Source organism: Salmo salar, chromosome ssa11 (genome assembly GCF_905237065.1).
Source record: "Salmo salar chromosome ssa11, Ssal_v3.1, whole genome shotgun sequence".
Classification (NCBI taxonomy): domain Eukaryota; kingdom Metazoa; phylum Chordata; class Actinopteri; order Salmoniformes; family Salmonidae; genus Salmo; species Salmo salar.
The window spans coordinates 39559094-39582290 of record NC_059452.1 but is presented as its reverse complement, the minus strand read 5'-3'; the positions used below and the strand labels follow the sequence as shown (position 1 = coordinate 39582290).

The 23197-nt window shown below is 44.9% G+C and overlaps 1 protein-coding gene across 1 annotated transcript in view; it reads left to right on the top strand.

The window, feature by feature from the left end:
- The window catches only part of LOC106568778 (neogenin-like), a gene marked incomplete at its 5' end in the record, with an annotated part of 185749 nt that overhangs the window by 72863 nt on the left and 89689 nt on the right, over nucleotides 1–23197 (top strand). The window contains 1 exon segment of the mRNA XM_045688863.1: nucleotides 3763–3899. Within this exon segment, the coding sequence (XP_045544819.1) occupies nucleotides 3763–3899 (137 nt within the window).

Here is a 23197-nt window from a genome sequence, read left to right as displayed (position 1 = left end):
ATGTAGCCACCTGACGACCCAGCTGTACATCCATATGTTATGTAGCCACCTGACGACCCAGCTGTACATCTATATGTTATGTAGCCACCTGACGACCCAGCTGTACATCCATATGTTATGTAGCCACCTGACGACCCAGCTGTACATCTATATGTTATGTAGCCACCTGACGACCCAGCTGTACATCTATATGTTATGTAGCCACCTGACGACCCAGCTGTACATCTATATGTTATGTAGCCACCTGACGACCCAGCTGTACATCCTTGCAGCCAGACATGCTTCATCTGTACATCAACGTGCTTAGAAGTGCCAGGTGAAAATGGTGAATTTTCACCTCACTCTCTGCCAGGTGAAAATGACAATAGTACCATATCTCTAGCTTGCATTAGCTAACACAAAGCGCAAGCCCAATTAGCGCCATATCAACCGGTGCCTGCGACATCTCACCTAGCACTCAATACCGTTCTCCGATAGCGTGTCTGGCGTCCTCGTGGCGGCGTCGAACGGATGCTAAGTGACAGTGTAAATTTGGAGCTAATTAAAAAGCCCTTTGTAGGTGAGGACTGTGTAATGCATTTTTAATTAAGCCCAGGCTCCTGCCTCTTCCACTGAAGAGTCCCTGTTACCACGGGGATGTGGCATATCTCACGGTCACAACCGCTCCGGCTCGGATTTGAATACAGCATAGGGAGGAATTAGCCACGACAATGGAGCTAGGCCATATTGCCTCCCACGTTACTGATTCAACCCTTTCAATTGACTTAAAATCTTTCCTCATTGACTGAAAGCTGAGAGTGGTGACGTCTTAAACTGTAGTAATTTTAAGATCTCATTCTTATGAAACGTAGAGAGACTGTGGCTTTCCTACGTAGCCTTCTGGATGTAGTGAAAAGGTATTGACGTCTTCAATACCTGCACCTCACTGTGCCACAATGCCACTGTCACTGAGAGTAGACGCCCTGGTGGAGCGAAGGCCTTCAATGGAGCCCAGCGACTGTTCTAAAAGGACTAAAGGAGTCCTATTGATCTGTTCAATTCCACACTGTGTCTTTTGAATGGCCCCAACTCCTACACCTACTAAAAGAACATGAACAACATTTTGGCGGCCCTGAGAAGAAGGGAGAGAAGCCACTGTTGTAAGAGAAGCCAGCTAGAGCAAGGTATTTGTGGGCTGTTTCATAAAGCGGTCTCAGGACCTGGGGAAAAGACAAAATTGTCCTTTATGAGTTACTGTTATGATGTTCTGTCTGTTTTTCCATGAAGAGGTGGGAGGTGTCGGAGGCCCTGACTGCAGCTCGTGTTTCCCTCTCTTATACAATCTGTGGTTGGGTCTGGACTGCTGTGTGGAACTCCCGTCCTATAGGCTACACTGCCCAGTTGGTTGCGCACCATAGGGCAGTCGACTGCACCACCAGCCAACCAACCAGCCATTCATCTCTGGGAACGTCTCAGTGAATAGCACTCACACGCTAAACAAGAGGCTGTTGTCACACTGGGACCAACATAATATTCACTTACTGCAGTGTGTGTTGTTATTTCACAAGTGTTCATTCAAAACTTTCCGCTGGGGCAGTTCCACTAATCTTATCAACATATATGAATGGGTTCAATCATGCCTTTGGCCTCACCAACAGTCTATCCATAGTCAATCCAGGCGGTGTGAAGATCATTGGAATTATGCTCTGAACAAGCCACATCTTTCCCTCAGTCAGCAGTGTGATGTCATCCAGACAGCAGGTAGAGGCCCAGTCCAACAAACAGCTCTGTTACACAGCAGATGGCCCAGGGTGCTGTAAGCAGCCAATCAGGTGGCCCAGGGTGCTGTAAGCAGCCATTCCAGGCAGGGCAAAGTGATGGGGAGGGAGAGGGAGTGAAAAAGAGCGCAGGAAGGGTGCACGCTGCGGTGGAAATCCCAGCTAGTCAGGAGTTTAAAACCAAATCGATGGCCGGCAGACGGTGGGTTCTGCAGTGTGCATTTCTGCGATCTCTGCCTCCCCTCTGTTTCCTGGTACCGCCAAGGGCTATTTTCTCTACTATCTCTCTCTCCCTACTGTACCTCTCTCTTCCTACTGTACCTCTCTCTCTCACACACACACACACACACACACACACACACACACACACACACACACACACACACACACACACACACACACACACACACAATCTCACCAGTGCTCTCCTTCATAACCTATTGATCTCTTCCTCTGCATCACAAGTTAAATCAACACTGTTGTCGGAGGCCTGCTACCCTCCTGGAATATTGAGCAGTTCAAAGGTCAAGCTCTTTAAGATGGAGGTCACTGGGTTTGTTGGAAGATGAGATGCTGCTTTAGGTTGGGAAAAGGGGTTCTTTTGGATGCACATGTAACCAAATCTCCCAGGCCTGAGGAAATTCATTGATGCTTCCACCTAGTATTGGGTTCTTCCACCTAGTATTGGGTTCTTCATACCATTCAGTTGTCGGAGAGCCAATGAGATTAGGTTCTCTGTTACGATCTTAGTGTGAATGTCTTGGTGCTGGGTCATCAACAGTATTATAGTGGGCATGTCACCGTTCATGCTTTTGAATTACAATCACACATTTTAGCTGAACACAAGATAACTCCAGTAATCATGCATCTACAGTGCCTTCAGAAAGTATTCACACACAATTCCCCATAATGTGAAAGTGGAATTTTGTTTGTAGATATTTTATTCAAAGCTGAAACGTCTCGATCCAAAAAGTATTCTACCACTTTGTTATGGCAAACCTAAAAACGTTCAGGAATAAAAATGTGCTGAACAAATCAGATAATATATTGGACTCATTCAGTGTTCAATAATAGGGGTTAACATGATTTTTGAATGACTACCCCATCTCTGTACATCACACATACAACCATCTGTTAGGTCCCTCAATTGAGTAGTGAATTTCCAGCACATATTCAACCACAAAGTCTAGGGAGGTTTTTCATTGCCTCGCAGAGAAGGGCACCAATTGGTAGATGTGTTTTAGGTTATCGTCCTGCTGAAAGGTGAATTTGTCCGCTTTTTTTTATTTTTACACAAGGTCAAATTTACACAAGTTGCTTACCAAGACAGCATTGAATGTTCATGAGTGGTCTAGTTACAGTTTTAACTTCAATCGGCTTTAAAATCTATGGCAAGACTTGAAAATGGCTGTCTAGCAAAGATCAACAATCAACTTGACAGAGCTTGAAGAATTTTTTAAAAGAATAATGGGCTAATGTTGCACAATCCAGGTGTGGAAAGCTCTTAGAGACTTATCCAAAAAGACTCTCAGCTGTAATCGCTGCCGAAGGTGATTCTACAAAGTATTGATTCAGGGGTGTGAATATTTATGTAAATTTAGATTTTTCATTTTCAATAAATGTGCAAAAATGTCTAAACATGTTTTCACTTAGTCATTATGGGGTATTGGGTGTAGATGAGTATTTAATCTATTTTGAATTCAGGCTGTAAAACGATAAAATGTGGAATAAGTCAAGGAGTGTGACTGCTTTGTGAAGGCCCTGTATTATGATGGCATGAAAAGCAGAGGACTCACATAGAGAGCTGTAATATATTGTGGCAACTTGTGAATCACACGTGAAACGAGGACGCCAGCTCGTGAACGATAATCATGCTGCTCAGCCGTTCCTCACTCAGTCTGAGGAAGGCGCTAGCTGAAACAGTTGTCAAATCTCTGCCGATTTACCTTCTGAAATCTACAAGTGAATTCTAATTTTCCCACCTCTCTGTTCTTTTGTCTGGCAGTGAGGGGAAGTTGGAGTTGGTGGGAGGAGGCAGTCTGTTGATCTACAACCTGACTGAGGAGGATGCAGGCGTCTACAGCTGTATGGCAGACAACACTAACAACACTATCGAGGCCAAGGCAGAGCTCACTGTACAAGGTACTGCACTGATGAAGTCAAACACACATCACTTTTCATGGGGTACTGGCCTGGAAAAAGTCTCATCTGATAGTGTGTTTCACACACTTAAACGATCTTTCTCATACCGTTATCAGTTAGCAAATGGTTTTGATCCAAATGGGTCTTTTGAGTGTCAAATTTGAATAGCCACCTACGATATCTATATAATTTAGCACCAGAACACCCAGAGTTAAACTTTCCCCAGGACACACACGATTGGGCTGCTCTTGATATGGTATCATCAATCTACTGTAGATAGACACCATACCATTAAGTGTGCATTCCATGTAGCATTGTATCAAAACCACCCATCAGAATAGCCCGTTGCACTACAATGTAGATAGTAAGTAGCTTACAGAGGTAGTTGGACCGCGGACTGTAGATAATTTGAAAAAACAGGGGTCAGAGTGAAAACAACCCCCCTGTTTATTTTCTTCTCCTGTTCTCTCCTCTCTCTGTGTTGTGACTAGGAGGTGTTAATCTCATATCCCCTGTATTTATCGTTCCCAAAGTGTTACAGAAATATAATGGGTGCTGTCATGACGTTGCCTTCTCTCTGGGAACAGGGAGCACAGTTGACCCCCCTACCTACCTCTCCCTACCCAGGCCCTGTGAAAACGGTCGTAAATTCCAAAGGAAATGTCCTGCCTAACAGGCCACAGTTGAGACAGAGAGGAGTTTCATAGAGGGACAAAGGAAATTCTTCCAACTCACAGAATTGGAGAACCGAACGACATTTATGTTCTGGAGAAGGTATAAAAGATCGGTGAAGAATCCAGCTACGAACTGGTCCGCTTGGTACAATTTTGTGATACCCATTGGAGACAATAGTACCATATTACCATACTAAGGTTTATATAATAGCCTCAGCTATGGGACTTGCATCTATATGGTTGTATAAAATGTATTAATAAGGATAAAGCTATTTGGAATACGTTGAGATGCTATGTACTGATGTTAATGTGATATAAGCTTTGAACAGAAATACATTCTATCAGTCATCGGCACGCCCCCAGGGACACAGACAGGACCAGGCGTTATGTGACAAGCCTGTTCTATGTTCACGTATAAAACCCCCACCCTGATTTTCTTTCATCAGACCTCCACTCCATTGCGAGTTGGCCAATAGGTTTGACCATCCAATTCCTCTACTGAAAGTTAACTTTTAGACTACCGATACCGACAGAATAAGAACAAGTCTTTGATATTAATTATTAGTCTGCAGCTAAGAACTCGATATCATCGAACGCGAAGACCGACGAAACATCCATTCTATAACGACATTAATGAATGTCGCTTTGAAAGATCCATTCTAACCGAGAAAGAGAGAACGAGGTCAAAAAACTCTCCAACAAGGATCCCGACACACACTGAGCGTAAATATATATTGATTGCAATTGTTCCCGAATGAGTGAGCGTTCATGTGCAAAGGCTTAGCATATCAATTGTTACTATTAATGAACTCTGTGTGCCTCCTCAGCTGACCATTTATGACCCTTTGTTTAACAAGACACCAGCCATGCCGGTTTAGCCCACTAGGGCACATTACTCTACCAATTCTTTGTGACGATAATTACTGTTTGTATGCTTTATGTGAATTACTTAGTTTAGTAAATAAATGATTTTAAGACAGTTGATGTATGGAGGATTTAGTAAAGGCTGGGTTCGTGCAGATAACAACAATTTACGACGTTTGGAATGAGACTGGACGCGAGGTAAAATACACCATTTAAACCAGAAGATAATCGGCCTATACTATACTATAATATAATTTAATATATAATGTTATAATATAGGAAAGTTATATTAGGAAAATTATAACTTTGTAATCTGAATATTTTCCTTGGTGCCCCGATCTCCTAGTTAATTACAGTTAAACAATTAATCAGTTTAATCGCGTGATAATAATTACAGGGAGTTATTTTGATAAACATGTCTTCAGTTAATGGTGCCCAAAGACACGACAGTACACACTTCCTTATTTCTATTAATTTCTTATCTTCCTCCACAACATTCTGTGTGGCTCAGTTGGTAGAGCATGGCGCTTGCCAGGGTTGTGGGTTGGATTCCCACAGGGGACCAGTAGGTAAATGTATGTACTCACTACTGGAAGTCCCTCTGGATGAGAGCACCTGCTAAAATGGCTCAATTGTGTTGACATGTTGTGCAGAAGCACCGGTAAAGTGTTACATTAATTGGTTCTCCTGACAATTGGACAAAATAAATGCTCAATTGGCTGCTTCAGGAAAAGGGTTTTTATTTTATTTTGAAGGACATGGATACAAATGTGTAGGGTGCAATTGATGGACATTTCTAGAATAAAAAGTCTCTCTTTCGAAAGACCTAAAGCCTTTTCACCCAAATGAATGTGATGTAGGCTTTGTGGCAAGTTTCTGTACATATTTGTTTCTGAGAAATAAACCAAAAATTGATGTGACCCAATGGAAGACTTGGTGATGATTAGTGTGGTGGTTTTCTCTGCAGAATGATTGAGGGGCCCTACAGACAGCTGTTGCTTGTCTGTTGAATTGATTTGAACAGTTTGAGGACTGCAGTTGGCTGCTTTGCTTAAGGGGATTGTGCGGACACACACACGCGCACACACACACACACACACACACACACACACACACACACACACACACACACACACACACATCACTCTGAATCAAAACAAGACGGGATGTATTCTCCACTCTCCACACCGACCCATAGTTTGGTTTGATTTCCAAGCTGTGAACCTAGAACTTTGAAAGAAGTTCAAGTGTTGTTGCTTTGCTGCTATTTACTCAAAATCTATTCTGAATCAGTGGAGTTGCTTGTCACTCATTTTTAAAGATGGTTAGAACTCCTGAAACAACAGTCCCATGGCTTTAGTTTGACATGGCAGATACTGTACAGTCTAGTCTGTCTCACGTAGTCTCACAAGGCCTCACTTCACTTTATTCCCACGGACCAATGGGGACACGCATAGGCACACGGTCACGCTCAACACACACTGTCTCACGCGCGCCACACATACTCTCTCACACACACACACACACACACACACACACACACACACACACACACACACACACACACACACACACACTGTCTCACACACAGTCGCACAAGAGAGTGTGTGTAATGGCTTTAGGGGCCCTCTCTGCCAGGGTACAGGGGCCAGGCTGTGTGGCTGCGCTGCAATGTCTCCCCCTTTATTGGACAATAAATGAGGCCAGAGGACGCAGCAGGTTTTAATTACAGGGCCTGTGCCATTGTTGCACTGCGGAGGCCTGGGTTTTAAATGGTCCTCTCTCCAGGACTGAAATGTGTGCACTGCGCATGTGTGTATTTGTCTGTGAGTTCCATAATGCATTTCTATATGTTTGGTAATGTGAGTGTGTCTGTGTGTGTGTGTGTGAGAGAGATTCTGGGTGGTGGAAATGTGTGCCTGCCGTGTTCTTTCCATGTGCTCTTCATAGGGAGGACAAGCCTGGGTCCAGTAAAAGTTTAATAGCCTGCCTGTACAGAGGGAATATTTCTATATTTATATTTGAGCTAGGAGCTAGCTCAGTGGGGTGTGAGATGTTTCCTCTAATGTAGAAATAGATTGAGATGGAAAACTAGAAGATGAGACTTGATGTTTTGTCCACCCACAGTCCAGAATAGTGGCTGTAAATGGCCCTCTAGAGCTGAGGCAGTGGGAGTCTGATAAGAATCTCTAGGTGTTTGAACTGTGACATATTGCCTTCCTGATCTCTCCCAGTCGGTCGCCCCAACGTCATCAACCTGGCATTTTCAGGAAGTAAAAAAAAAAATGTTCCATGAGCTATTTTGGGCACGGACACGTATGGGGAAGGAAACACCCCTTTTCACTGCTTTATGGGATTTGCCTATCTTTTTGGGATCGTGAACGAGAGTGGATGGGGGGACCATGAGTGTCTGCCCGTGTAGATGCTCATACTGTGCCTGTGCCTGTGTGTGTGTGTGTGGTCATGTGAGATGGTCTGTTAGACAGAAAGCATCTCTCCATGTTCCAGTCTGTTTGTTCTGTGTGTGACAGCGAGGCCCCACTAGGGCTCTGGCGTGAACTCAGCTCTCAACAGTGTGTGACAGCGAGGCCCCACTAGGGCTCTGGTGTGAACTCAGCACTCACCAGTGTGTGACAGCGAGGCCCCACTAGGGCTCTGGCGTGAACTCAGCTCTCACCAGTGTGTGACAGCGAGGCCCCACTAGGGCTTTGGCGTGAACTCAGCACTCACCAGAGTGTGACAGCGAGGCCCCACTAGGGCTCTGGTGTGAACTCAGCTCTCACCAGTGTGTGACAGCGAGGCCCCACTAGGGCTCTGGCGTGAACTCAGCACTCACCAGTGTGTGACAGTGAGGCCCCACTAGGGCGCTGGCGTGAACTCAGCACTCACCAGTGTGTGACAGCGAGGCCCCACTAGGGCTCTGGCGTGAACTCAGCTCTCACCAGTGTGTTATTCAGTTTGGCCAGTTGGAATCGTGATTGGACGGTTTTCTCTGCTAACCAAAGGCAAGCTTCTAAAAAGCTAGAATAGCTCTTATCTGGGTGTATAAGAAGGTAGAGACACAGAGGCTTCCCCATTTCAAGTAGATTGAATGTCAAGAAAATAATTGGACCACATTTGTCAGGAATTCTTCAAGTTGCACCTTACCTTTATGCAACGGAAAACCCCACATTGCTCCAAGACGTCTCCTCTACTGTACCTCCGGCTCAGTTAGATAGTAGAGTGCATTGAAATAGAACTGTAATGTTTAAACTAAGTGGTCCCCCAGCGGATACATTTAATTGCTTGTTGCCATGTTAAAGATGTGTATTAAACTTGAACATAGACCATAATTGATTTAGCCATGGGAAGCCTGCATAGTTTTTTTCCCCCTGTTTGCTCTCTTCACAGCAACTTAAGCTAATTCCCCTATTAACCCTGGTGGTTTAGCACATTTCATCACTTAATTAACAAAAACTTATGTCTAGAAGTGACTGTATTAAGGGGATAGTTTCAGGATGTTGTTAATTAGTCAATCTATCTACAGAGTCAGATGAACTTGTGGATACAATTTTTTTGTTTTTGCGTGCAGTTTGGAGTTTGCTAGTGTTAGCGCAATTACTTTCCTGTAGATATCCAGTTATTGCGCTAAAGCTAGTTAGCATTGGCTGGAGAAACTACAGTTGAAGTCGGAAGTTTACATACACTTAGGTTGGAGTCATTAAAACTTGTTTTTCAACCACTCCACAAATTTCTTGTTAACTTCTATGGGCTAGGTGGGATGTTTGCGTCCCACCCTAGTCAACAGCCAGTGGAATCGCGTGGCGCGAAATACAAATACCTCAAATGCTATAACTTCAATTTCTCAAACATATGACTATTTTACACCATTTTAAAGACAAGACTCTCGTTAATCTAACCACATTGTCCGATTTCAAAAAGGCTTTACAGCGAAAGCAAAACATTAGATTGTCAGGAGAGTACCCTGCCAAAAATAATCACACAGCCATTTTCAAAGCAAGCATATATGTCACAAAAACCAAAACCACAGCTAAATGCAGCACTAACCTTTGATCTTCATCAGATGACACTCCTAGGACATTATGTTATACAATACATGCATGTTTTGTTCAATCAAGTTCATATTTATATCAAAAACAGCTTTTTACATTAGCATGTGATGTTCAGAACTAGCAAACTTCCGGTGAATTTACTAAATTACTCATGATAAACGTTGACAAAATACATAACAATTATTTTAAGAATTATAGATACAGAACTCCTTTATGCAAACGCTATGTCAGATTTTAAAATAGCTTTTCGGCGAAAGCACATTTTGCAATATTCTGAGTACATAGCTCGGCCATCACAGGCTAGCTGTTTGGGGCTCACTAAACTCAGAATTACTATTAGAAAAATTGGATTGCCTTTGCTGTTCTTCGTCAGAATGCACTCCCAGGACTTCTACTTCAACAACAAATGTTGTTTTGGTTCCAAATAATCCATAGTTATATCCAAATACCTCCGTTTTGTTCATGCGTTCAGGTCACTATCCGAAGGGTAACGCGCGAGCGCATTTCGTGACAAAAAAATGTCAAAATATTCCATTATCGTCCTTAGAAGCATGTCAAACGCTGTTTAAAATCAATTTTTATGCTATTTTTCTCGTAAAATAGCGATAATATTCTAACCGGGCAACGTTGTATTCATTCAAAGGCTGAAAGAAAACAAATGGAGAAGTCTCGTGAATGCGCATCTCAGTCTCACTGTCCCCAGGCTGACCACTTACAAACTCTGCTGCTGTACTTTGCCCAGAGACAGCAGACACCCCATTCCACTTTATAAAGGCTTTAGAGAGCCAAAGGAAGCCTTAGAAAGTGTTACATTACAGCACAGATGCTGTATTTTCGATAGAGATGCAACAGAAGGACAACAAATTGTCAGACAGGGCACTTCCTGTATGGAATCTTCTCAGGTTTTAGCCTGCCATATGAGTTCTGTTATATTCACAGACACCATTCAAACAGTTTTAGAAACTTTAGAGTGTTTTCTATCCAAATCTACTAATTATATGCATATTACATTTTCTGGGCAAGAGTAGTAACCAGTTTAAATCGGACACGTTTTTTTTTATCCGGCCGTGAAAATACTGCCTCCTAGCCCCAACAGGTTAACAAACTATAGTTTTGGCAAGTCGGTTAGGACATCTACTTTGTGCATGACACAAGTAATTGTTCCAACAATTGTTTACAGACAGATAATTTCGCTTATAATTCACTGTATCACAATTCCAGTGGGTCAGAAGTTTACATACACTAAGTTGGCTGTGCCTTTAAACAGCTTTGAAAATTCCAGAAAATTATGTCATGGCTTTAGAAGCTTCTGATAGGCTAATTGACATAATTTGAGTCAATTGGGTCAAACTCAGTCCCTCTTTGCTTGACATCATGGGAAAATCTAAAGAAATCAGCCAAGACATCAGAAAAATAATTGTAGACCTCGCTGGTACCTAGGGAGCGATTGTAGACCTCCACAATCCTTGGGAGCAATTTCCAAACGCCTGAAGGTACCACATTCGTCTGTACAAACAATACTACGGAAGTATAAACACCATTGGGATCATGCAGCCGTCATACCGCTCAGGAAGGAGACACATTCTGTCTCCTAGAGATGAACGTACTTTAGTGTGAAAAGTACAAATCAATCCCAGAACAACATCAAAATAACTTGTGAAGATGTTGGAGGAAACAGGTCCACAAGTATCTATATCCACAGTAATACGAGTCCTATATCGACATAACCTGAAAGGCCGCTCAGCAAGGAAGAAGCCACTGCTCCAAAACCGGCATAAAAAAGCCAGACTGCAGTTTGCAACTGCACATGGGGACAACGATCGTACTTTTTGGAGAAATGTCCACTGGTCAGATGAAACAAAATAGAACTGTTTGGCCATAATGACCATTGTTATGTTTGGAGGAAAAAGCGGGAGTCTTGCAAGCCGAAGAACACCATCCCAACCGTGAAGCATGAGGGGGGGCGCATCATCATGGTTGCTTGGTTGCGAATGGGTCTTCCAAATGGACAATGACCCCAAGCATACTTCCAAAGTTGTGGCAGAATTGCTTAAGGACAACAAAGTCAAGGTATTGGAGTGACCTCAATCCTATACAAAATGTGTGGGCAGAACTGAAAAAGCATGTGCGAGCAAGGAGGCCTACAAACCTGACTCAGTTACACCAGCTCTGTCAGGAGGAATGGGCCAAAATTCACCCAACTTATTGTGGGAAGCTTGTGGAAGGCTACTCGAAATGTTTGACCCAAGTTAAACAATTTGAAGGCAATGCTACCAAATATTAATTGAATGTATGTAAACTTCTGACCCACTGGGAATGTGATGAAAGAAATAAAAGCTGAAATATATCATTCTCTACTATTTTTCTGACATTTCACATTCTTAAAATAGTGGTGATCCTAACTGACCTAAGACAGGGAATCTTTACTAGGATTACATGTCAGGAATTGTGAAACTGAGTTTAAACGTATTTGGTTAAGGTGTATGTAAACTTCGGACTTCAACTGTACCTCTAACTTCCTTCATACTGGACACAGATACATAAAGATGGCATCCAGGAGTTCTTCATCTGACTGGGAAAGTAGATAAAGGACCTTATTGCCAAAATCCCGAAGTATCTCTTTTAAAAGAACAGCGCTAGGCCTACATAGTTGCTCTCAGGTTGGAGGAGGGATAGTATTACTGTATCTCCTAAGAAACACAAAGAAAACAATCAGTCTCAACGACTATTATGTTTACAATGGCTTGTAAGGAAAGCAGTACCACACTTGGAAGGAACTATAGGAAACATGTACATTGTGATAGCTAGCTGGTATTAAACAACAAGTATGAAATGATTTTGACTAGAGCAGTGAGGTAGCAAAATCTGATGAATTGATGTGATATGTAAAGTCACATACTTTATAGCTCAAAGACAAAAGATTGACTCAGATGCTAGACGTCAGGGTCATGGACTATATCAAGTTGTAATGCTGAATATATACACAGACATGGTGTAAATATTACAGCCCCCTCCCCCACCCCCCCAGAGTGCAGATGGGGTCGAGTCAATTGTCCAGGTGCAGGGCCCTGTTCCAATACCTATAAAAATAAGTCTGTCCCTTGATGGAAGGAGGGAAGGGTTCCATTAGAGACACCAACCGTTTCATGTCAGATCATTGATTACTTTAAGGAATAAAGGTTGGCAGGAAGGATATAGTCAGAGTATTAGAACAGGGGCCTTGGCTTCTGTTTTGTTGGAGTCTGGTCTTTTGACTTGTAACTCTTTTGAAGGAAATACCAGCGAGAACTAACTACATTCAGAAACGTAGCCGTCCAATCTTTTGTCATTTCTACCAGCTTCTAGCTTTAGTTTGGGCCAAGTTGTTCTTGGACATTCCTAAAAGGCGGTGGGTGTTAGACGTCCCAGGACTGACCTCTGTGGTTATTACCCAGAATGCATTCCTTGCTGCTGCTGTATGTTGGCCCAGCCGCTGGGAAAACAATGATCAAGCTTCTGACCACCGCCGCCTTATTCTTCCCTCACTGTTTGTTTTGGTCGGGATTTAGACTAAAGCCGTTATCGTGAAAAGAACAGGAGAGCTAATTAGCTCAAGCCCATGCTCCGTTCCCCCCTCCGGGTACAGTACAAACCTCACTAGCCAGGCTGGAGGGGGTTTTTTTGTCATAAAGCTAAATATGGCTAGGGGCTAAGCTAATCAAAAGAGGACCATCGGACTCTCCCAAAACATTTTTGTTGTTGTGTTAACTCCTGTAATCCATATAAGTAAAGAAGAACTATGGGTCCTCACTCAAAAATATGTTGTGTAATGTAGCTATGCAATCCAAGTTAACGGTCTTTTGTCTTTGTGCCTGCCTTGTATCATAGTCAGAATTATAATGGCTTGAGCACTAACTATGCTTACTGTAGATGCCCTTGTACTGAGGGTGCGTTCAGGATTGCAATGTTTTGAGCGTCGACCTAAATGCTTTGGTGTTGACCAGCATACAAGGCCAAATCCTTTAAAGCTAGAATCCTTATTTTCTATAGACATTTTTTTACCTTTAAATTAATGAAGACTATAACTTTTATGAATGACTTATTAGCTTAGTTCAACAGTCGTGCCCAATCAAACCCGACATAGAAGCTTGTTTTTTACTCTTATGTTTGTAAACAAACACTGTAGCCTCAACTTGGTTAAAACTATCATTTTGATATCATAGATGGTCAGTCTTTTCATCCATAGCTCTATGAATTTGAGTGATTACATTTGTTATTTGAGAGTGGTTACACTTTATTGTTTCATTGAGTGATTCTAGCTTTAACAGTTTAAAACATTGTATTCCACCTGTACACCTCCATGTCTAGATTTGAGGCTGTTGTAGGACCCCAATACACCACCACTGGTTCAGGTTAACACAGGTTCACAAAACTATCATCATCCTGAACGCAGCTCTGTTGAAAGCACAGTATGTTTCTAAACTCTCTCCTTCACATACTCCTCCAAAAAGCCTATTGGGAAGCCATAGAGGGCTTTGTGTTACAAACTGACAGTAAAGATGTATGACCTTCCACTGTCCTCCTAAATAACTAAACTGCAGTCCGACCCGGGAAGAGAAAGCAATAAAGCTTCTACTACTATTACTAATCTAGCTGCTGAAGAAAATAATTTGAGCTCCCTGTGAGAATTGGCCCTGCAGTTTCTCTGACTGCCTGGCAGAATGGATGGGGGGGGGGGGAAGAGAAGAGAGAGAGACTCTTGGTTCACTTTGATGCTACATCCATTTACTGTGGGGTCTGGAGAGCACTGGGTTTTCTCTCTGGCGAGCCTGTTTCTATACGAGAGGGAGTGTGACTTACTGACTTTCAGTGGGATTGGTGTGTTAGAAGTGTCCTTGTCACATTCTAGGTCTGGACAGGGATATAGGGAGAGATGATTCTAGAAGGGAATAGAATCAAATAGAACATGATGGGTTTAGGCAATCTATTATTACAATACAATGCAGAGACGTTGCAAAAAGGCTTCACACAATGAGATTGATGTACAGAACATTAAAGCATGAACATCATTAATCAGTTGTAAATGTCAGAAATAGCTGTTTGTGTATTTTAGTCCTCAAGCTAAACAGGTAGCAGGCAGGGAGAAGGTGGATGTAATCAGTCACCATGTAGTCTTATAGTGCTGTAATTGCAGTGCTCTGTGCAATCTGGTCTCTATTGTAAACCAGGATGGTGTTCTTAGGTGTGAATACCATTCCTCCTCCGCTAACCTCAGCTCACACACACACACACACACACACACACACACACACACACACACACACACACACACACACACACACACACACACACACACACACACACACACACACACACAAACAGCTCCCAGTCCCCATAAGCTTTATTGGTATATTTAGTCAACTTGTGCTCATTGCTCAGTCCAATATGTTCCATTTGTCTGAACTCCAGTTAGAGGAAATGGTGTAGGTCAGCTCAGGGAGGGAGGAGAACGAGGGAGAGGGGAGATGTCTCTCTCTGCCAGAGATAATGAGCACCACAGGGTCCCAGCCTCCACCAGGACCTGCCACCAGAACACCTCACCAGGGGGCCCCCACACTGCTCAGGGACACACACAGATTTAGACCCTGCAGCACACGCAGACACACACTGTGAGACGCGCACACACACACACAGATACTGCAACAGACGTACATTGCGGCATAACACACACACTGCAGCACACTGACACACACACACACACACACACATTAAGACCTACAGACAGGCAAACCAACAATAACTCAGACACACAGAAAACATTTTGACTTTATCACACAGCAATGAGTACTCTCTTCCCCCTCTTCATTTCATCACAGCAATGAATACTCTCTTCCCCCTCTTCATTTCATCACAGCAATGAGTACTCTCTTCCCCCTCTTCATTTCATCACAGCAATGAATACTCTCTTCCCCCTCTTCATCACACAGCAATGAGTACTCTCTTCCCCCTCTTCATTTCATCACACAGCAATGAGTACTCTCTTCCCCCTCTTCATTTCATCACAGCAATGAATACTCTCTTCCCCCTCTTCATCACACAGCAATGAGTACTCTCTTCCCCCTCTTCATTTCATCACACAGCAATGAATACTCTCTTCCCCCTCATTTCATCACAGCAATGAGTACTCTCTTCCCCCTCTTCATTTCATCACAGCAATGAGTACTCTCTTCCCCCTCTTCATCACACAGCAATGAATACTCTCTTCCCCCTCATTTCATCACACAGCAATGAATACTCTCTTCCCCCTCTTCATTTCATCACAGCAATGAATACTCTCTTCCCCCTCTTCATTTCATCACACAGCAATGAGTACTCTCTTCCCCCTCTTCATTTCATCACACAGCAATGAATACTCTCTTCCCCCTCTTCATTTCATCACACAGCAATGAATACTCTCTTCCCCCTCTTCATTTCATCACACAGCAATGAGTACTCTCTTCCCCCTCTTCATTTCATCACACAGCAATGAGTACTCTCTTCCCCCTCTTCATCACACAGCAATGAGTACTCTCTTCCCCCTCTTCATTTCATCACAGCAATGAGTACTCTCTTCCCCCTCTTCATTTCATCACAGCAATGAATACTCTCTTCCCCCTCTTCATTTCATCACAGCAATGAATACTCTCTTCCCCCTCTTCATCACACAGCAATGAATACTCTCTTCCCCCTCTTCATTTCATCACACAGCAATGAATACTCTCTTCCCCCTCTTCATTTCATCACACAGCAATGAGTACTCTCTTCCCCCTCTTCATTTCATCACAGCAATGAGTACTCTCTTCCCCCTCTTCATTTCATCACACAGCAATGAATACTCTCTTCCCCCTCTTCATTTCATCACAGCAATGAGTACTCTCTTCCCCCTCTTCATTTCATCACACAGCAATGAGTACTCTCTTCCCCCTCTTCATTTCATCACACAGCAATGAGTACTCTCTTCCCCCCCTTCATTTCATCACACAGCAATGAGTACTCTCTTCCCCCTCTTCATTTCATCACAGCAATGAGTACTCTCTTCCCCCTCTTCATTTCATCACACAGCAATGAGTACTCTCTTCCCCCTCATTTCATCACACAGCAATGAATACTATCTTCCCCCTCTTCATTTCATCACAGCAATGAGTACTCTTCCCCCTCATTTCATCACAGCAATGAGTACTCTTCCCCCTCATTTCATCACAGCAATGAGTACTCTCTTCCCCCTCTTCATTTCATCACAGCAATGAGTACTCTCTTCCCCCTCTTCATCACACAGCAATGAATACTCTCTTCCCCCTCTTCATCACAGCAATGAATACTCTCTTCCCCCTCTTCATTTCATCTCAGCAATGAGTACTCTCTTCCCCCTCTTCATCACACAGCAATGAATACTCTCTTCCCCCTCTTCATCACACAGCAATGAGTACTCTTCCCCCTCTTCATTTCATCACAGCAATGAATACTCTCTTCCCCCTCTTCATCACACAGCAATGAGTACTCTTCCCCCTCTTCATTTCATCACACAGCAATGAGTACTCTCTTCCCCCTCTTCATTTCATCACAGCAATGAGTACTCTCTTCCCCCTCTTCATTTCATCACACAGCAATGAGTACTCTCTTCCCCCTCTTCATTTCATCACACAGCAATGAGTACTCTCTTCCCCCTCTTCATTTCATCACACAGCAATGAGTACTCTCTTCCCCCTCTTCATTTCATCACACAGCAATGAGTACTCTCTTCCCCCTCTTCATTTCATCACACAGCAATGAGTACTCTCTTCCCCCTCTTATTTCATCACACAGCAATGAGTACTCTCTTCCCCCTCTTCATTTCATCACACAGCAATGAATACTCTCTTCCCCCTTCATTTCATCACACAGCAATGAATACTCTCTTCCCCCTCTTCATCACACAGCAATGAATACTCTCTTCCCCCTCTTCTTCATCACACAGCAATGAGTACTCTCTTCCCCCTCTTCATTTCACACAGCAATGAGTACTATCTTCCCCCTCTTCATTTCATCACAGCAATGAGTACTCTCTTCCCCCTCTTCATTTCATCACAGCAATGAATACTCTCTTCCCCCTCTTCATTTCATCACACAGCAATGAGTACTCTCTTCCCCCTCTTCATTTCATCACAGCAATGAATACTCTCTTCCCCCTCTTCATTTCATCACACAGCAATGAGTACTCTCTTCCCCCTCTTCATCACACAGCAATGAATACTCTCTTCCCCCTCTTCATCACACAGCAATGAATACTCTATTCCTCCTCTTCATCACACAGCAATGAATACTCTTTCTCTCGCAGTAGTCCCGTCTCCACACCACCACACTGCGTTAGCAGTAGTCCCACCTCAACTTGTTCTGAGTGGCAGCACGTTGTCTAACTGGAATCCACACTGATCAACAAACCATTTCTGTATGGACCTCGCTTTGTGCATGGGGGCATTGTCATGCTGAGACAGGAAAGGGCCTTCCCCAAACTGTTGCCACAAAGTTGGAAGCACAGAATTGTCTAGAATGTCATTGTATGCTGTAGCGTTAAGATTTCCCTTAACTGAAATTAAGGGCCCTAGCCCGAACCATGGAAAAAGCCCCAGACCATTATTCCTCCTCCACCAACTTTAGTTGGCACTATGCATTTGGGCAGGTAGCGTTCTCCTGGCATCCGCCAAAACAATGTGCTACTAGTCAGAACAATACATATTCCAGTTAGACAATGTGCTGCCAGTCAGAACAAGATATATTCCAGTTAGACAATGTGCTGCCACTCAGAACAAAATGTATTCCAGTTAGACAACGTTGCTGCCACTCAGAACAATACATATTCCAGTTAGACAACGTGCTGCCAGTTAGAACAAGATATATTCCAGTTAGACAACGGGTTGCCACTCAGAACAAGATATATTCCAGTTAGACTACAGGGTGCCACTCAGAACAAGATATATTCCAGTAAGACAACGGGGTGCCACTCAGAACAATACATATTCCAGTTAGACAACGGGGTGCCACTCAGAACAATACATATTCCAGTTAGACAACGTGCTGCCACTCAGAATACATATTCCAGTTAGACAATGTGCTGCCACTCAGAACAATACATATTCCAGTTAGACAACGTGCTGCCACTCAGAACAATATATACTGCTCAAAAAAATAAAGGGAACACTTAAACAACACAATGTAACTCCAAGTCAATCACACTTCTGTGAAATCAAACTGTCCACTTAGGAAGCAACACTGATTGACAATAAATTTCACATGCTGTTGTGCAAATGGAATAGACAACAGGTGGAAATTATAGGCAATTAGCAAGACACCCCCAATAAAGGAGTGGTTCTGCAGGTGGTGACCACAGACCACTTCTCAGTTCCTATGCTTCCTGGCTGATGTTTTGGTCACTTTTGAATGCTGGCGGTGCTTTCACTCTAGTGGTAGCATGAGACGGAGTCTACAACCCACACAAGTGGCTCAGGTAGTGCAGCTCATCCAGGATGGCACATCAATGCGAGCTGTGGCAAGAAGGTTTGCTGTGTCTGTCAGCGTAGTGTCCAGAGCATGGAGGCGCTACCAGGAGACAGGCCAGTACATCAGGAGACGTGGAGGAGGCCGTAGGAGGGCAACAACCCAGCAGCAGGACCGCTACCTCCGCCTTTGTGCAAGGAGGAGCAGGAGGAGCACTGCCAGAGCCCTGCAAAATGACCTCCAGCAGGCCACAAATGTGCATGTGTCTGCTCAAACGGTCAGAAACAGACTCCATGAGGGTGGTATGAGGGCTCGACTTCCACAGGTGGGGGTTGTGCTTACAGCCTAACACCGTGCAGGACGTTTGGCATTTGCCAGAGAACACCAAGATTGGAAAATTCGCCACTGGCGCCCTGTGCTCTTCACAGATGAAAGCAGGTTCACACTGAGCACATGTGACAGACGTGACAGAGTCTGGAGACGCCGTGGAGAACGTTCTGCTGCCTGCAACATCCTCCAGCATGACCGGTTTGGCGGTGGGTCAGTCATGGTGTGGGGTTGCATTTCTTTGGGGGGCCGCACAGCCCTCCATGTGCTCGCCAGAGGTAGCCTGACTACCATTAGGTACCGAGATGAGATCCTCAGACCCCTTGTGAGACCATATGCTGGTGCGGTTGGCCCTGGGTTCCTCCTAATGCAAGACAATGCTAGACCTCATGTGGCTGGAGTGTGTCAGCAGTTCCTGCAAGAGGAAGGCATTGATGCTATGGACTGGCCCGCCCGTTCCCCAGACCTGAATCCAATTGAGCACATCTGGGACATCATGTCTCGCTCCATCCACCAACGCCACGTTGCACCACAGACTGTCCAGGAGTTGGCGGATGCTTTAGTCCAGGTCTGGGAGGAGATCCCTCAGTAGACCATCCGCCACCTCATCAGGAGCATGCCCAGGCGTTGTAGGGAGGTCATACAGGCACGTGGAGGCCACACACACTACTGAGCCTCATTTTGACTTGTTTTAAGGACATTACATCAAAGTTGGATCAGCCTGTAGTGTGGTTTTCCACTTCAATTTTGAGTGTGACTCCAAATCCAGACCTCCATGGGTTGATAAATTGGATTTACATTGATTATGTTTGTGTGATTTTGTTGTCAGCACATTCAACTATGTAAAGAAAAAAGTATTTAATAAGATTATTTCATTCATTCAGATCTAGGATGTGTTATATATATTCCAGTTAGACTACGGGGTGCCACTCAGAACATTGGCTCAGATGGATGGAGTTTAATTAGAGTTGTGGGTAAGACTTATTTAAACCACGACTGAATTACCTGTAGGCTATTAACTGTAAGTTGCTCTGGATAGGAGCGCCTGCTAAATGATCATGTCATTATATTATAGAACAGTTATCCTTGCTGATTATGCTGTTGAACCCACCCTCTGTTCCCCCAGAGTAGAAAGGAACTGTTAACCACAATCAGTCTGTGGTCCACATGTGAATGGGATGTGAATGGTATGCTATTGGAGAGCTGATACAGAGGCTTGACTCGACGCTACTCGCCAACAACACAGCTATTATACCTTGGTTACAGAGGTCACGTCTTATCAGAGCACTGAGCTGCCCCCCCCACACACACACACACACACACACACACACACACACACACACACACACACACACACACACAGTCCTACTGACCAACAACACAGCTATTATACCTTGGTTACAGAGGTCACGTCTTATCAGAGCACTGAGCTGGGCGCCCCCCCCACACACAATCCGACTTACACACACACACTCAGGCAGCCTCCCCCACAATCCTACTTACACACACTCGGGCACACACAATCCTACACACATACACACACAGTCACCCTCCTCAGAGCCACACTCCAATTACACTGTAAAGGACAAGGCTGAGACACAGCGCTCTGCATGACCTTGTTACAGGAGAGATGGATGAGGCCGTTTATCTCCACAGACGATCAAATAACTTGACCCTGCCCTCATTACCCTGGTCTGGGGTAGAACTCCATCTGTACACAACTCTCCATAGGATGAGACACAGGGACACTGTAATTATAGGCAGTTTTTAACTACTTTGAGATGCTTTGTTACTAAAGACTACAGGGAAGATGGAGGTAGAGATGAGGACTTTGCTTTGTGTTTTTCTGGTTGGATAACATGACTTAAGGAGCGCCATTTAGTTAAAGGCTCAGGGGAAGTTGATGCCAAAGTTGTTCCGTTTTCACATTGTTTGTTCTCTCTTCACTGGGTGGAGCTGAGATGGAAAGAGACTGGGTGGAGCTGAGATGGAAAGAGACTGGGTGGAGCTGAGATGGAAAGAGACTGGGTGGAGCTGAGATGGAAAGAGACTGGGTGGAGCTGAGATGGAAAGAGACTGGGTGGAGCTGAGATGGAAAGAGACCGGGTGGAGCTGAGATGGAAAGAGACCGGGTGGAGCTGAGATGGAAAGAGACCGGGTGGAGCCGAGACGGAAAGAGGCCGGGTGGAGCCGAGACGGAAAGAGGCCGGGTGGAGCCGAGACGGAAAGAGGCCGGGTGGAGCCGAGACGGAAAGAGGCCGGGTGGAGCCGAGACGGAAAGAGGCCGGGTGGAGCCGAGACGGAAAGAGGCCGGGTGGAGCCGAGACGGAAAGAGGCCGGGTGGAGCCGAGACGGAAAGAGGCCGGGTGGAGCCGAGATGAGTTTTCATTTGGATACATTTGACTTGGTTTTGACTATAGACGATTGGATTTAGCTATGAGTCCCTGCGTTGTCTCTTCCTCCGTCTCTACCGTCCAAGTTTTCAGTGAAGCGTGATGTTATCTGATTCCATTTGATTTTCCAGTTCTCACTAACTGTTCTATCACGTAGCCTGCAGCTGGGAACACACTACAGTGTTGTTTAACAGCCTGTGATGGAGCGGTACCCTTCACATTACAAGAGGAGAACATGATGGGCAATCTCACATTAAATCATTTCTCAGTAGACAATTATACACACCCACACACACTATTTTATTTATTCATTTAATTTAACCTTTATTTAACTGGGCAAGTTGGTTAAGAACAAATTCGTATTTACAATGAGGGCCTTTGGGGACTGGGATTAAAAATAAATAAAAAATTGTACAAAACACAAAACATGGTACAAACATTGGGCACAGACAACAGCACAACGGGCTAGAAGGTAGAGACAACAATACATCACGCAAAGCAGCCTGTCAGTAAGTGTCCATGACTGAGTCTTTGAATGAAGAGACTGAGATGAAACTGTCCAGTTTGAGTGTTTGTTGCAGCTTGTTCCAGCCAGTGAACTGAAAAGAGGAGAGACCCGGGGATACCCCCACACACACACACACACACACACACACACACACACACACACACACACACACACACACACACACACACACACACACACACACACACACACACACACACACAGGCACCCCTCCACACACACAGGCACCCCTCCACACACACAGGCACCCCTCCACACACACACAGGCACCCCTCCACACACACACAGGCACCCCTCCACACACACACAGGCACCCCTCCACACACACAGGCACCCCTCCACACACACAGGCACCCCTCCACACACACAGGCACCCCTCCACACACACAGGCACCCCTCCACACACACACAGGCACCCCTCCACACACACACAGGCACCCCTCCACACACACACAGGCACCCCTCCACACACACACAGGCACCCCTCACACACACACAGGCACCCCTCCACACACACAGGCACCCCTCCACACACACAGGCACCCCTCCACACACACAGGCACCCCTCCACACACACACAGGCACCCCTCCACACACACACAGGCACCCCTCCGCACACACACAGGCACCCCTCCACACACACACAGGCACCCCTCCACACACACACAGGCACCCCTCCGCACACACACAGGCACCCCTCCACACACACACAGGCACCCCTCCGCACACACACAGGCACCCCTCCACACACACAGGCACCCCTCCACACACACACAGGCACCCCTCCGCACACACACAGGCACCCCTCCACACACACACAGGCACCCCTCCACACACACACAGGCACCCCTCCACACACACACAGGCACCCCTCCACACACACAGGCACCCCTCCACACACACACAGGCACCCCTCCGCACACACACAGGCACCCCTCCACACACACAGGCACCCCTCGCACACACACAAGCA